The sequence below is a fragment of the Pristis pectinata genome, chromosome 21 (assembly GCF_009764475.1).
Source record: "Pristis pectinata isolate sPriPec2 chromosome 21, sPriPec2.1.pri, whole genome shotgun sequence".
Taxonomy (NCBI): domain Eukaryota; kingdom Metazoa; phylum Chordata; class Chondrichthyes; order Rhinopristiformes; family Pristidae; genus Pristis; species Pristis pectinata.
This window is the reverse complement of record NC_067425.1, coordinates 27,072,782-27,090,057: the sequence shown is the minus strand read 5'-3', so window position 1 is coordinate 27,090,057 and position 17,276 is coordinate 27,072,782. Positions and strand designations below refer to the sequence as shown.

The window sequence follows — 17,276 nt, the reverse complement described above, 5'->3', positions numbered from 1 at the left end:
AGGGTAGACAAGCTGATATTGGGTAGTAGCAATACTTCATCCTCTGATATTCACTAACCGATCACAATATATTCTCAGATTGTACTATGGAAGCCCATCTACTCTAATGATAGTGAATTGGTTGAACAAATCTAAAACTGTTCTTCCACTTTAACACTGTAATGTCACATCTTTTCCTCAAGTTTTCCCAAGCTATTTAGCACATGCACCTCAATTACTGGCTTCCACCTAATTTACTCCTCATTATAGGACAAAAGGATTACAACTCCTATGGTGATAGACAGACCACTGGAGGGAGAATCCTTAACCCTAGTGTCCCCATGTGCTTTGTAGTCTTCTCCTTACAAGGAGAAGCATGTGGGGACACTAGCTGAGAACCAACAAATGATGGGCACCTCAGCCTAGTGGTCTTGTGGATAGCCAGCTACTTCTGGTGATACCAACTCAGGATACAAGATACACAGGATGTCTGTGGCAATACCTCAGCACAATGCATTGAAAGCTGGTTTTTCCGGGCATGACCACTAATTTCCACGTCAATGGCCCTAAGGAGAGTTGCAGTAGCAATTACGTCACTTGTTGCGCATCTGGCCTCCAATCACATTTCACTCTGGGAAAGGAACATCAACAAACATGTAGTGGTGAAATAAACAGCTCGGAATTGAATTTCTCTGCCTACAAGTGAAATCCACACTCCAGATTACTTATGGGCATCAAGACAGGAAAGCTTCTACTTAGAACATTCTGAAATGGTAAATGGTACACCTGGAACTTTAATGACATCCTATATCCCTCTTTCTCCAGTGGCACTAAAGAGGCAATGGAAGTTGTTGATATAGAAATGATTTTGCAAGGAACCATTGGTTATGCTATGGTATAATAAAACTGCCTCTGAATCTCCAAAAGTCAGATTTTAAACATTTATATGTATCCTTCTGCCCCTCCTGCCACAGCAATTCATGCCTGAACCCCCACTCCCTGCAGCCTGTCTTCCTTCTCTCACTCTTCTCCACTCCATAACTCAGCACAGTAGCAACTAAAAATTCAAAACACAAAGTTCTGTCAGCTTTGCCGCAAGAGATCTGATGGTACATCCAAAAGAAATGCTGTTCAAAGAAGAAACAGAGCTCCTTGCACTTCTCCAGGGAATATCATGTTTTCAATATATTCACACACTCACTCAGAAAATTACTTCCAGTTCTTCTATACCTTTCCCAACGATGTCAGCTTGCGCCGTAACAATGATCCTGTTACAATATATTATATGGTCACTATCATCTTGTGTGACCATTTGTATGTATTCCAAGCACATGCACCATTTAGGTTTACATCATAGCAGAACTCAGCCGTATTTTCAGTGTGCCCACACAAGCATGTTTCCAGCAGTAATGTGATTCAGCAATATGAACCCTGGTAGGGAATCCACTCAAATCAGTTAGTTTACTGGTCAGAGCTCTATAATGGTGAAGTGGAACAGATTATATAACAGCAACTGATCAATATTTAAACAGCGGCATGAAGAGCATGCCAAGGATTTCAATTGCTTACTAAGGTGTTGTGAGACACGGCTGTATTGCATAGGCTGAATTTATTATAAAGGGCACACAATAGCAAAAAAAACCACAGAATAAATCTTCACATCACACTAACCAAATCACAAACGCAACTCCTGACCTTGGAGCCTGAGCATTAGCTGCACTAGTCAGTGCCTGTCATTGAATCCTGTCATTTTGTGCATTAGGTTTTTTAGTAATCAGAACTGTAGAAGAGAATTAATCTCTAATAAGAAACTCCTCAAGGTTTATCAGGGTTAGTGGAGATATCCTGTGTCCTGACCAGAGGTTGTTCCGAGCCCTCATGTTTATAGAGTAACCATGAAGCAGCCAGAGCTCATGCTGAGAAAGAGAATTCATAACACAGCCACATACCTCAACAATTTCAGACATCTCTGTGTGACAGGCCGTGTTTCAAGTCAATCTCAGAAACAATCAATGGGCACTCTGAGGAGACAGTGCCTGCTGGTTCCCTAGCACCGCAGTGAGTCACAGCTCTCCAAACAGATGCTGTTGCTCAACATCATTGGCATATTCCCACCCACTCTCGGCATTGACTGTGTATCCACATAGACCACAGACTGCAGGAAAATTAGAACACATCCCTGTGGTAAGAGTGGGATGTGAATATTGTTAACATCCAGATACTTTAAATCCAAACTGAACTATAGAGGGAGCAATGTTTTTTTTGTTACCCCTTGAATGCCAAGTCTTAGCTTTTACTCCAAACAGTTTCACGACTACATCCAATGATCAAAACATGCTCAAAAAAAGGATAAGCAAAGAATTAGTTTTGATTAACTATTATTAATCACAGTTAAGTATTCCTGGAACACAAATGCCTGCAGGATGAGGAAGAACAGCCAACTATCACGACAAAACAAGAAAAGTTGAAACGAGTTCAAAAATTAAATCAACCCAACAAAACTGTTCCAAACTGTGTTCAAATGTACTGAAACACCAGCTCCTACCAGTCTGATTTAAACTGCTGGAAAAGCAATAGCCACATGGAAAGAGTTCTGCAACTATTTTCACTGGCTTTTTTATTCTAGACAAAAAGTTAACAATACAAAGAAAGAACTGGTGCTATTAACCATCAGTTTTTTTGCACTTTATGCTGTTGATTGGTCTCTGAATATTTAGTTATTTATTTCCATCAGTCAACACCCCTTCATTCCTTTCCCAAAAATATGTCTATTCAAAAGCAAAATACTTCAGATAGTGTGAAATCTGAAAGAAAATGCTGAAACAGTCAGCAGGTCAGGCAGCACCTGAGGAGAAATACATGGAGTTATGTTTCAGGTCACAATGACTGTTTCTCTCTCTGCAGATGTTGCTGGACCTGTTTCTTCCAGCACTTTTTTGTGGATATATAATTTGCTACTTGTTGGAAGAGTTGGATGATAACATGGAATCAGTGAGAATAATTTCCCATCACTGAAAGGAGCTTCTGCTCCAGAGTAGCTGTTAATTTATGATCAGAAGCTACAAGGGCAAACATTTACACGACAATTCCAAGGGTATGGAGTTTCTAATGGAACCAGCAATTCCAGTTGATTTTCCAGTGTATCCCATGTACAGTCCACAGCATTTTCTCTAGTGGCAGCAGATATATTCCTGACAGTACTGCATGCAGTACCAAGCGGCAGCCAGGCTTTTGGGTCCAGCCAGTGCTCAGTCCTCAGGTCTGGCAGCCTCTGAACCTGCCAACTCAGAGCCTCACCAGCCAACCAAATGAAAAGAGAAAATGCAGTAAGAGTTAGCAGGTCAGGCAGCATATGTGTAGAGATATGTAGAATGATGTTTCAGTTCACAGTAGTTGTTTCTCTCTCTGCAGATGTTGCCGGGCCGGTTATTTCCAGCATTTCTTTCATGCTGCAGCCACCCCTGTGGCAGCTGTCCCAGTGAACAGGCCCTTGAACCAGAATTGTGGCATTGGTGAGAAGTACTTTTGGTTCACGTTGCTGCTTCTTCCATCAATGCTGCTCTTGAACTAATTAATTATTGAATAAAAATTGAAGTACTTTTAAAACCAACTGAAATAAAGTGGGGGGAGGCAGGGGAAAACAAAGCACCTACCACTTCCATCCAGGCTGCAACATCATTCAATGCACTAGATCCTCTGGATATGGTTGACATAATGTCAAGGGGCGAGGTATGTACTGTATCCAGCCTTTCAGCTCAGTATGACGAGGACACACTCCTGGGCTCAGTGGTAACTCGGTGGAGTTGAAAGCCCAATGCTCCTGCACTGCAGGTTTGCTACATACTGACATAGTCGCTAATGCTACCTAATATTTTTCAAGCACAATCCAATCTAACATATTTTTGAGCGGAAGGCATCAGCAAAATTTGACCCTGTGTGGAAACTACCCTAAAAATCAGCAGGCAAGCTTAGTGAGTGGAGCTAAGACACAGAAAAAATGCACACTCTACATTAATGTGAAACTCACTGTGCAACTTTGCCTATTGGCATGATGAATCCTTTAAATTTTTTCTGGACCAGAGGGATTGATTGGCATTGCAGTAACAATCACCATGATGTTAAAAGGATACAGGCTATAGTTATTAATTATGAGTCCTAACATTCTGCAGTGAATTTAATGGGGAATTAATGTGAAAGTTCAGCAAGTTCTTAACAATAATGGGGAGGTTAAAGATGAACTGGCACTTGTGGGAAGCAAAAGTTGGTGAAGGAAATCAATCTAATTTGGAAATTCATAGCTCTTGATGCATTCCTTAATCCTGTGAACTTTCAAGTTCAGTACAAATTAATAATGGCACACTTTGCCAATATGTGGTTATTTTTCTGGCAAAATATAGCTCCTATTTAATGGAATATGTTAGAAACTGAGTATTGAATACAGGACAGTTTACAGTTAACAGTGTTACACACTGCAGCAACATGCTGAGACTGTAGATGACGAGGAGGAATAAAAAGGCACTGATTACTGACTTTTATTACTGTTTTCTGATTGCGATGACGTACCTGTTTTTACCTCTCCTAGAGCTTCTGGACCTGCTGAGTATTTCCTATATATTCTGCTTTCTTAATTTCACATTTCTACCATTAACAACAAATTGCTTTTACTACCAAGTATTCTGGGAGGAATAAATAGGGCAAGGGTGCAGGAAAGCACAGGAAGAATCAGTAGGTATCAGAAATGGCATGGCTTAAGATCAAGTATGAATGTATATCTTATTAAAACTAATTTGGAGACACAAGAGACTGCAGATATTGGAATCTGGAGCAAAAAATGAACTGCTGGAGAAACCCAGAGGGTCAGGAGGCATCTGTGGAGAGAAACAGGCAGTCGACATTTCACATCAAGACCCTTCATTTGGACTGGTTAAAATTAATTTAGAGTTTGCTAGGAGCCAATGTGAGTGAGCAATCAAAATAACAACAAACGAAAGGAAAGGAAACTGGTGTGAGGACACAGATAGAAGAATTTTGGATGACGTCATATTGTGCAGGTTGGAAACAGATTTACTTCATATTTCCAGTATCAACCGTATTTTGCAGATAGTAGATAGTGAACAAGATAGACCATGGTCTTTACTTGTCCAGCAGATGCAACACTAATAATATTGCAAACATCCCAGTGCAGGCTAAATGTACCTATAACATGCACGTCTCTGTAACGGCTCTAAAACTTGGTTAACACATCATTCAAAAGTGTACAATTAAAAACATCTAATACATTGCTGGACATCCTTGATGGCCCAATTGCTGGTTTCCTTCCTGTTATTTATACAACTTTGTACACTTGAACTCCAAAACAGAGTCTTCTGCAATGGTCCAACATCCCACAAACCACTCCTAAACCCTTGTTAACTATGAGTTCCAAAAAGAGATTTCCAATAGCATTTAGGAGAGCAGTGAACCCAAGAACTCAATATTCCCAGGGAATTACTGTTCATTGGGCAGCACAGTGGTGTCGCTTATAGAATGGCTGCCTCGTAGTTCTGGTGACCCGAGTTCAATCCTGACCTCCAGTGCTGCTTGTGCGAAGTTTACACATGCTCCCGCGAATGTGTGGCTTTCCCTGGCACTTCAGTTTCCTCCCGCATTCCAAAGACGAGTAGGTAAGTTAACTGTCGCCTGTAAGTTACCCTGAGCATGTGGGTGAGTGGTAGAGCCTGGGACTATGGTGAGAATAGGTGAAAGGGAAAATTAGTGGGGGAATGGGATTGCTCTGTGGGCTGGCATAGACTCGATTGGTTGATGCAGCTTCCTTAATGATGTAAAGACCATAATGATTGTAGCAGGGGATTGTTCTCTTGCCTGCTTCATGCACAGTGAATATTTAGCTCAATAAATGAAAGATTGAGCACTGCAGTAAAGGCAGCATCAAAATCTAGACATATGGAAGAACATTGGTCACTGCAAACTTTTCCAAATAGCTCCATGAACCAGATAACATTAAGGAAATTTCCAAGAAATATAATTAGCTATTAACTACCTGTACTTTGGTTAATTAGAGGTAATATTTTGGAGGAAATAAACCAGCATTTCTGATAATCACAGTCCAGTAACTCATAATTTGAAATGTATGAGAGTTTAGGATAGTTCCAACAATTGATAGTGCAATGCACTGCAGCAACATGCTGAGACTGTAGATGATGAGGAGGAATAAATGGGCACTGATTACTGACTTCTATTAAATGCTTTCCAACTCTGATGACATTCCTGCTTTTACCTCTCCAAGAGCTGCTAGACTTGAGTATTTCCTGTACATTCTGCTTTTTAATTTCAGTTTTCCAGAATTAACAACAAATTGCTTTTATTACCAAGTATTCAGGTAGGAATAAATGGGCAAGGGTGCAGGAAAGCACAGGAAGAATCAGGAGACATTAGAAATGGTGTGGCTCAAGAGCAAGAATTAATGTATTACTTATTAAGATGGATTTGGTGCGTGTCCTTGACTAAGATTCGGGATAGTAATGGACAATTCAAAAAGGTGAAGGTCATGGGGCAGAGGTACGGTAGTGTAGCGGTTAGTGAAACACTATTACAGCGCTAGCTGTCTGTAAGAACTTTGCACGTTCTCCCCGTGTCTGCGTGGGTTTCCAGTTTCCTCCCACATTCCAAAGACGTACAGGTTATGAGCTGTGGGCATGTTACATTGGTGGCAGAAGAGTGGCAACACTTGCAGGCTGCCCCCAGCACATTCTCAGTAACGCAGAAAGATGCATTTCACTGTGTGTGTCGATATACATGTGACTAATAAATATCTTATAAACAGGCACAATTAGAATGGGGTAGGACTCAGAATGCAGGAATAAACAGCTAGGATCAGAAGGAGGTGGGATTTGCAGGGCACGAAACCGAAGACACAATAAGGAGAAGCAGGATTTGAAATATGTGAATATTAATATGAAGGGTGGATTCACCAGGCAGGGATAATCAGGCACAAGATGAAGGAGCTAAATTCACAACACAGGCACAATTAAATAAGATGGTATTCGCAGTGCTGGGATAATCAGACACAAATAGAAGGAGTGCAACTCATGGGGCAGGAATAATCATGCACAATTAGGACTGGTGGATTTGTAGGGTAGGAATAATCAAACACAATTAGAAGGGGTGAGAATAATCAGGTAGAATTAGAAAAGATGGTATTCACAGTGCAGTAACAACAAGGAACAACATACACCAGTGGGAATCACAATGCCAGAATAATTAAGCTCGGCCAGAAGTGGGACTCACAAGGCTGGCGTTGTTAGGCTACAGTTTGAGAGGGTGTGGGTCATAAAGCTAAAATGTGTTGTACTGATTATCCAAGTTAATTTGGTTATGGGTTCTTAGACTAAGATTATTAATAAATCTGAATTAAATTGTGGGACTGTAATCACTGATCTATGAAAAGTGGTCCTGTAGTACAAAATTACTGATATAAATAGTTTATAGTTCTAGGTCAGGAAGCAGAATGTATGCTTATTGGTCAGTAAAGCTTCGATGATGAGCACAAGCCTTTAAATTACTTGTGAGGCTTAACAGAAAAATGGATACATCCCAACTCAGCAGATGGTCAAAATTGACATAAGCTTCCAACACAAGCACTGACTGATTCCCTGTTTAACATGAATTTTGTTAGATAAGGAACAATTTGAACTCTACCGAACCAGTAGTTACATTCAGCCAGCTATCTGCCGGGATTAAATCTTCCATGGTTTTAACTTAACCAAGCAAGCAGGGGAATGCCCATTCAGAACTGGCAGTGTCCTTTGTAACATGACCGTGGTGGTCCAGATGATACAATCAGGAGCTTGGTTTTTAGTGAGCAGTCTGGGAAAGGACTGGCAGTGAACAGTCAGTCAGACCACACCACACTACCTGCAAAGCAAGGTCACGCCAGAGGAGGCTTAACCCTGTGCAACAGAGGCACCCTTCTTAATGTTACAGCAACTTTCACTTGCTCGCAGTGAAACTCATGATATGGCATTTGTGAAATAACTATTCTGCAAATGCGTATGTGCACCTGGAATTCCCACAGTTTTTGTTTTAAATTTCCTACATAACTCCCATGGAAGTTCAAGTGAGAACCAGCTGCAATGGGTAATGAAAACCATTTGTTTCTAAGTTTGTTACCATGTACTATCACAGTCCCTTAAATATTCTACTACACCATAAACAACGACGAGAAGGCAGATTTTCCACATATTGGCTCATTGAGGCACAGCCCTAAAAGAACACAAAGCTGGAAAGCTCACACAATCACAAGAAGCCCATCGCACTTTCAAAAAAAAAATAATACTTGTTTGAGTATTTGAAATAAAAACAGAAAACAGTGGAAGTACTTAGTGAGTTAGGCAGAGAGAAAAAAAGTTAATGTTTCAGGTTGATCGCCTTTCATCAGACCACGACAGGTACTTCCAGTGTGTTTTGTCTTTATCCCAGAAACGTGGCATCCACAGAATGTTGTAATTGTTCAAGTATTTTCCTCAGTCTATTTTCACTTGCCATTTTGCTTTCCCCACTGGCTACAGAGATATAAATAAAGGTTTATCATATATAGAAAAACTACAATATCAGAGTCCCTGAAGGTGCTGACTCTCCCTGAGGTACAGTTGGAGTCATAGAATCATGCAGCACAGAAACAGGCCCTTCAGCCCACCGTGACCGTGCTGACTATCAAGTACCTACCTATACTAATCCCACTTTGTCTGTAGCCTTGACAATACAACTGCACATCTTAATAATTCTTATGTGTTGTGAAACTACCTGCCTTTATCCTCCTCTCAGGTTGTACATTACTGATTCCAATTACCCTCTGGGTGAAAAAATTCTTTCTCAGATCCCCTCTAAACCTCTTATCCATTACCCAAAACCTATGCACTCTAGGTTTAGATACTTATGCTATGGGTAAGAGTTACCTATTATCTACCTAATCTATGCCCCTCATAAGTTTGTATGCCTCTATCAGGTCCTGCACCTTAGTCTCCTCTGCTCCATGGAAAATAAACCCAGCCTATCCAATCTCTCTTCAGACATTCCATCCCAGGTAACATCGTGGTGTATCTCTTCTGCACCCTTTCCAATACAATCACATCGTTCCTATAGTCTGGCCACCATAATTGTACACAGTACTTCACATATAGCCTAACCAAAGCTTCATAAAGTTGCATTATAACTCTCCTGTTCTTATATTCTACCCTCTGACTAATGAAGGCATGTATCCCACAGGCCTTCTTCACCATCTTATCTACTTGTGCAGCCACCTTCAGGGATCCATGGACTCGTACACCAAAGTCCCTCTGTTCCTCAATATTCCCTACTGCCCTATCACTTATTAGTCCACCCAAGGTCTATCATGTCAGACACAGCAGGATTATGTTCTACCTGCCCATTAATATCTGGCCTACAACTATCCTCACTATCAACAACACCACTAAGTTTCAAGTCATTTGCAAATTTACTAAGCATACCTCCTACATTCATATCCACATCGTTAATGTATATAACAAACAAATTGAGAGGAGAGAGCGAGAGAGAGGGAGACATGCTTAAAATTGTTTCTTTCTGTGAAAGTTTCAGCAGTCAAAAACAGTTAAATCCTATTGAAAGGGTAGATGCTGTTAATTAGACCTAATTTTCTGTGGCAGGGCTAATGAGTAACTTGGATGCATTACAGCCAGTTTGGGAAAATGACAGGAGAGGTTAAGCATGAGGTTGTTTCTGCAAAGCTACATGTCCATTATCACTAATCAGATATCACTCTCTGGAGATTCACAATTCACAAGGTCTCCATTCCCGTCTACAAGCTTCTGGCTAAATAACACATCAGTCATTGTGTATATTGTTCAAATGCCATTATTGTTTTAGAAAAATGCCACAATTTAAACATGTACATTATGCCCACATATCATGTTTCAGGTCAATGACCTTTCAGTGCTTCTGATGAAAGATCATCGACCTGACAACATGACTCTCTTTCTCTCTCCACAGAAATGGCGTGAGCCACTGAGTACCTGCACAGACACAAAAGATTCTGCAGATGCTGGAATCTGGAGCAACACACACAAATTGCTGGAGGAACTCAGCAGGTCAGGCAGCACCTACAGAGGGAAATAAACAGTCGACGTTTCGGGTCGAGACCCTTCATCGGGACTCACAGATGATGAAGGGTCTCAACCCAAAACGTTGACTGTTTATTTGTCTCCATAGGTGCTACTTGACCTGCTGAGTTCCTCCAGCATTTTGTGTGTTACTGAGTACCTGCACCACTTTGTGTTTCAATATGGAATGGCCTGTAGTTTCTTGAAGTGTAACCTTCCTCTGTACTATTGAATCTTCAGTTCAAACACCCTCAGCTAGAATCACCATTTGAAGAAATGGATAATGGGAAATTTCAACATACTCAACATTTTAAGAGTTCAGGTATTTAATGATTCTTCATAGTCATTTAAATGTTATCACAGCCACACTGCAAAGGGTTAAAGAGAGAAGTGGCACTTTGGAGCTGTGATGAGAAGCCTGATCCCCTGATCTTCACCCTCAGCCAGTGGTTCCCTGCTCACTCTGGGCGTTAGTACTCTGCCTGATGGCGCCAGGCACAGACACACCAAAGCAGCACCAATGCTTCTCTCAAGGGTGAGTCTCCACAGTCAGCAAACATGTCACAGAGGAAGAGAGAGACACAGTCCTACACCCCTCATTAGATCACTTTTAACATGCTCATCCATTACTGGACACTGACAGGTACATTCCTGAAAGATGCCCCATTTAATAGGTTTTCAGTGACCACCTGAATGTTGCTCAAGTTGGACAAAGTACAGCTACTGCTCAATCCTCCCTCTCCTGCAGAACACAAAATGCCTCACTTACCATGCTCAGATTCTCCAGCATTGCTGCAGCTACTCTTGCCTCTGGGGGATGTGTCGGATGCAGGGAGTGTGGGAACTCTCCTTGGCCGAGGTGCTGAGTATAAACTGCAGTGCCCACTCTCACTACACACCACACACACAGGAAATAAAGCATAAAGCCATCTGATAGCACTCTGATTGGAGAACTCTGAGATCACATGACAGTGTCCTTGCTTGCCAAAGGGGAGCGATATAAATAGTCATTAATATGAGGAAGGTTGGTTAAGGAAGGCAAGCACACTGAGCTGCTTGAATATCACCTGCTGACAACTCTGCTGAAGTAAGCAACGGAATGACAGATGCAATGCAATGGGGGAGGCTCCCCTCTCTCTGAAAGCACAAGTCAGGTAGGAGGCACTGGCAGATGACTGTGCACTTCACACTGTCCAGGCGGATGGTTCCTGTTCCGCACCAAATGTGCTCGGCTTCTCTCTGTGAAGGAGCACACACTCCACTGCTAAACAGGTAACACCACTGTCATTCACACTCCTGACCTCTGGTCCCCCTCCCCCTCCTGGGGAATGGCTCTCCCCTCTTTGCCACCCTCTGTTGGAGCATCATCTGCCTCTCCCCCACCCCCCCCCCTCCCTCAGGGGGCAGCTCTCACCTCTCCAAGGGAAGATGTCTCTCATCTCACCTTCCAATGAGCACATCCCCTCTCCCCCTTCCCCTCCCTGCCAGGGAACACCTCACCTCCCCTCCCCCTCCCTCCCGGGGAACGCCTCCCCTCTCCCACTCCCACGGAACGCCTCCCGTCTCCCCCTCCCACCCCTCCCGGGGAACGCCTCCCGTCTCCCCCTCCCACCCCTCCCGGGGAACGCCTCCCGTCTCCCCCTCCCTCCCGGGGAACGCCTCCCCTCTCCCACTCCCACGGAACGCCTCCCCTCTCCCACTCCCACGGAACGCCTCCCCTCTCCCACTCCCACGGAACGCCTCCCCTCTCCCACTCCCACGGAACGCCTCCCCTCTCCCACTCCCACGGAACGCCTCCCCTCTCCCACTCCCACCCCTCCCGGGGAACGCCTCCCGTCTCCCACTCCCTCCCGGGGAACGCCTCCCCTATCCCTCTCCCTCCTGGGGAACGCCTCCCCTATCCCTCTCCCTCCCGGGGAACGCCTCCCCTATCCCTCTCCCTCCCGGGGAACGCCTCCCCTATCCCTCTCCCTCCCGGGGAACGCCTCCCCTATCCCTCTCCCTCCCGGGGAACGCCTCCCCTATCCCTCTCCCTCCCGGGGAACGCCTCCCCTATCCCTCTCCCTCCCGGGGAACGCCTCCCCTATCCCTCTCCCTCCCGGGGAACGCCTCCCCTATCCCTCTCCCTCCCGGGGAACGCCTCCCCTATCCCTCTCCCTCCCGGGGAACGCCTCCCCTATCCCTCTCCCTCCCGGGGAACGCCTCCCCTATCCCTCTCCCTCCCGGGGAACGCCTCCCCTATCCCTCTCCCTCCTGGGCAAGGACTCTGCTGTCCCTCGCGCTGACCATGAAGAGAGCTGTAACATTGGTTTTTCCATATTTTGAACTTTTCCCACTGAGGTCTCAGTTACTTTTGGCAACTAAGAATGATAATTTGTAAGGGTTTTTTTTATAGCCCCCCCCCCTAATGATAGTTGTAACATTGGCCAAAGCATAAATGAGGAGATTGGGTGTGCAAGTAACAAGAACAATACAATAATTGTAGCAGACATTAATCTACATATAGACTGGACAAATCAAATTTGAAATTTATGCACTTAAAGAAATAATGCACGTTGCAAAAAAGAAATCCCTTTAAGACACAAAAATCCAAAAGGAATATAATTCATCCATGGCTGACCAGAGAAATTAAAGATAATATTAAATCAAAAGAAAATGCCTTCTAGTGTTCAGAATTAGGCTGGATAATTGGGAGCACTTTGAAGACAACAGAGTGCATTCAGAGGACAACAGAGAAATTGATAATAATAGGCAAGACGGAATAAGAGTGTAGACTGACAAGAAGCATAAAAACAGACTGTAAGAGCTTCTATAGGAATGCAAAATGGAAAAGACCTATAAGGGCAAATGTGGTCCCCTTACAGACAGAGGAAAGAGGATTTGTAATTGGGAATAAGAAACTGACGGAGGAATAAAACAATTACCTTGCGTCTGTCTTTAGGGAAGAAAACACAAAATCTGCCAGGCACGTAACAGAATCAAGGGTCCAGTGAGAATGAGGAACTAAAGAAACAAAACAAAGTCAAAACCTAGATCGAGAGAAGCTGGTGAGCTTGAAAGCTGATAAATCCCAAGGAGCTTCGAAAGAGGTGGCTTCAGAAATAGTAAATGCTACAGTGATCATCGTCCAAGGTTCTGTGGATTCTGGAACTGTTCCTGACGGTAGTGACCCCACTATTTAAGAAAGGAGAAAGAGAGAGAAAAAAAAACAAGGAATTAAGTGATCTAATGTCTGTAGTAGCAAAAATGCTAGGTTATGAAGGATGTCATAACAGAACACCTTGAAAAGAATAATAGGATTTAGCAAAATCAATATGGATTTATGAAGGGAAAATCATGTTTGACTAATCAATTGGAGTTCTCTGCATTTGTGCCTCATAAAATAGAAGAGGGGGAAGCAATGGATGTGGTGTATTTGGATTTCCAGAAGGCTTTTGAAATCCTGGTTACCAAAGTCAGAGCAAGTGGCAATGGGGGCAATGTACTAACATGGATTGAGAATTGGTTATTGGACAGAATGGGAATAAATATCTGTTTATTCCCATTCTGTCCTTCTCAGATTAGCAGGATGTTACCAGTGGGGAGTTTGGGCAATATTTGGTATGACGATTTGGCCAAGGGGACTAAATGTCATACTTCCAAGTTTGCTGATGATACTAAATAGATGGGATTGTAAGTACAGAGCAAGATGTAAAAAAGCTTCAAGGGGACGTGCCAAGCTGAGTGAGTGGGTGGGTGAGAGAGAACATGGCAGATGGAATACAATGTGGAAAAACAGGAGGTCATCTACTTTGATGCACAACAGAAAAGTGGAGCACTTATTATATGGCAAGAGATTGGGCAGGTTCATAGATCTGTACAGCAGGGAAACAGGCCCTTTGGCCCAGCTCATCCATGCTGACTAAGTTGCATACCTGAGCTAGTTCTCACTTGCCTGCAATTGGCCCATATCCCTCTAAACCTTTCCTATCCTTGTACCTGTCCAAATGTATTTTAAGACTGTAATTGTAACTGCCTCTACCACTTGCTCTGGCAGTTCGTTCCACATACCCACCACCCTTAGTATGAAGAACTTGCCCTTCATATCTCCTTTAAATTATTCCACTCTCACCTTAATTCTGTGCCCCTAGTTTTAGACTTCCCTGCCCTGGGACTGTGACCATTCACCTTATCTATGATCCTCCCCTCATGATTTTATACACCTTTAATGAGGTCACCCCTCAGCTTTCTATGCTCCAGGGAAAACAATCCCAGTCAGTCCAGTCTCTTCTTATAACTCAAGCCCTCCAGTTCCGGTAACATCATTGTGATTCTCTTCTGCACCCCTTCTATCTTATTGGCATCCTTCCTGTAGCTAGGTGACCAGAACCGTACACAATACTCCAAGTGCAGTTGTAATATGACAACTCTTGTACTCAATGCCCTGACTGATGAAGGCAAACATACCAAATTTGCCACTTTGAGGGAACTATATACTTGCACCCCTAGCTCTGTTCTACAGTACACTTTACAGCCCTGCCATTTACTGTGCAAGTCCTGCCCTGGTTTAACTTAACCAAATGCAACACTTCACACTTGTTGGTTAAATTCCATCTGCCCACTTCCACTGTTCACTGATCCTGTTGTACTCTTAGATAATCTTCTGCACTGTCGACCACACCACCAATTTTGGTGTCATCTGCAAACTTTCTAATCATACTAACTATACTTTCATCCAAATTGTTAATATAGATGACAAAGAATTGTGGAGCCACTATCGATCCTTGCAGCATGCCACTGGTCACAGACTTCCAATCTGAAAAACAACACTCCACTACTACCCTCTGATTCTCACTACCAAGCCAATTTTGTATCCAATTGGCTAACTCACCCTGGATCCCATCCCATGTGATCTAACCCTCTGGACCAGCATTCCATGCAGGACCTTGTCAAAGGCCTTGCTAAAGTCCATGTAGACAATGTCTACCGCCCTGCCCTCATCAATCTTCTTGGTCACCTCTTCAAAAAACTCAATCAAGTTAGTGAGATGTGATTTCCCACACACAAGGCCGTGCTGACTATCCCTAATCAGCCCTTGCCTTTCCAAATGCAAGTAGATCCTGTCTCTCAGAATCCCCAACAGTAACTTTCACACCACTTATGTTAGGCTCACCGGCCTGTAGTTCCCTGGTTTGTCTTTGGACCCCTTCTTAAATAAAGGCACAACATTAGCCACCCTCCAGTCTTCTGGCATCTCACCCATGGCTAAAGATGATACAAATATTTCTGCCAGGGCCCCAGCAATTTCTTCCTGAGCTTTCCACAATGTTCTAGGATACAGTTGGTCAGGTCCCAGGGATTTATTCATCTTTATGTGCTTTAAGACTGCCAGCACCTCCTCTTTTGTAATGTGGATGTGTTTTAAGACATCTTCCCTGAATTCCTTAGCTTCCATGACCTTCTCCATGGTAAATACGTCATATTCATTTAAGACCTCACCCATCTCCTGTGGATCCACACATAAGCAACCATATTGATCCATAAGGGGACCAATTCTGTCCCTAGTCCTGATGCAGGGTTTCAATTCAAATTGTCGACAATTCCTTCTCACACCTCCCCCCCCCCCCCCCAACCCCACAGATGCTGTTCGACCTGCTGATTTCCTCCAGCAGTTTGTGGGTCTCTCCCTAGTTACTCTTAATATACTTGTAGAATCTCTTATGATATCTCCTTTGCCTCATCTGCCAATACTCCACATTCCCATCTACCTCCAATAACCTTTCACTCTCTTGCTTTTTAAGAATCGATCTACCTCTGCCTTCAAAATATTCAAAGATTTTGTGTCCATTACCTTCCAAGAAAAAAACTTTTCACCATCTTAACTGGGTGACCTCTTATTTTTCTCATAAAACAACCTGCTCATTCTAGGTATCAGCTCAGCAAATCTTGTGTCAAGTTCTGCCAAGTGTGGCCTCCTCGACATTGGCGAGACCAAACTCAGACTAGGTGACCATTTTGCAGAACACCTGCACTCCGTCCGTAACTGTGATCTGCATCTCCCCATTGCCAGTCACTTCAATTCCCCCTCCCACACTATCACTGATATGTCAGTCCTTGGCCTCCTCCACTGCCAGGAGAATTCCAAGCCCAAACTGGAGGAACAGCACCTCATTTTCCATCTTGGAACCTAGCAGTCTAATGGCATGAACACTGAATTCTCCCACCTTAGGTCAATTTTTTCCTCCTTACCTTTGACACATCCCCTGGTGGATCTGCTCTCCCTTCGTCCCCTGCACCTGGCTATCACTATCTCTTACCTGCATCTACCTATCACCACCTTGTGCCCACCCCGCCTCCCCTCTTTTGTCCACCTATCACTGCTCTGCTTTTCTCTCCTATATATTGGGCTTCCCCTTTTCCCAATTTCAGTCTTGAAGAAGGGTCCTGACCCAAAACGTTGACCGCCTGTTTTTCTCCATGGACGCTGCCTAGCCTGCTGAGTTCCACCAGCATCATAGTGTTTTTCATCTAGATTCCTGCATCTGTAGTCCTTTGTTTCTCAGATCTTCTGTCAACTGCTTCCAACATCTTAACATCTTTTGTTAAGAAAGGAAACCAATACTGTACTATGCCAAATGTGCTCTTACCTGTGCCTTAAATTACAGAAACATAACCTCCCTACTTTTAGTCCAATTTCCCAAGCAATAAACGATGATATTCTACCAACTTTTCTAATTACTTGCTGTACTTGCATATCAGCTTTCTGGAAAATTGTGTACCTGGAAACCCAGATTCCAAAGCTCTACAATCTCTCACCTTAGATAAAGTGCTTCTTTTTTCATTTTTCCTGCCAAAAAGGACAATTTTCACATTTTCCCCAAATAATACTGTCAGCTCTTTGCTCACTCATTTATCCTGTGGTGCACCATTCATTACATCTTGCTATCCAGAAAATAGATCCACTTATGCCTTTTCTCTGTTTCCTGTTAACCATAAAGACATGGTAAAGAGCACCGAGAAAGTCATAACACAGCCAGGGAGAGTCAACATAGTTTCTTCAAAGAGAATAAATTTGGTTCACCTCGATCTTCAAAAGCCATTTTTAAGGTACCTCAGTAAAACACAGAGGATTGTCACATACAGTGGTATGTAAAAGTTTGGGCACCCCTGGTCAAAATTTCT

General features: G+C 43.3%; 1 protein-coding gene across 2 annotated transcripts in view; it reads right to left on the bottom strand.

Annotated features, from left to right (window-relative positions):
* LOC127581224 (septin-4-like) overlaps nt 1-11,026 on the bottom strand; it is a 70,056-nt gene extending 59,030 nt beyond the window's left edge. The window contains exon 1 of one of the 2 annotated variants that reach the window (XM_052035386.1): nt 10,885-11,026. In XM_052035386.1, coding sequence (XP_051891346.1) covers nt 10,885-10,905 — 21 coding nt within the window. In that variant the 5' untranslated portion in view covers nt 10,906-11,026. Of the gene's footprint in view, nt 1-1,928; nt 2,016-10,884 lie in introns of those variants that run through there. The other variant, XM_052035387.1, reaches the window with a different exon arrangement.
* Nucleotides 11,027-17,276: the final 6,250 nt, after the last annotated feature.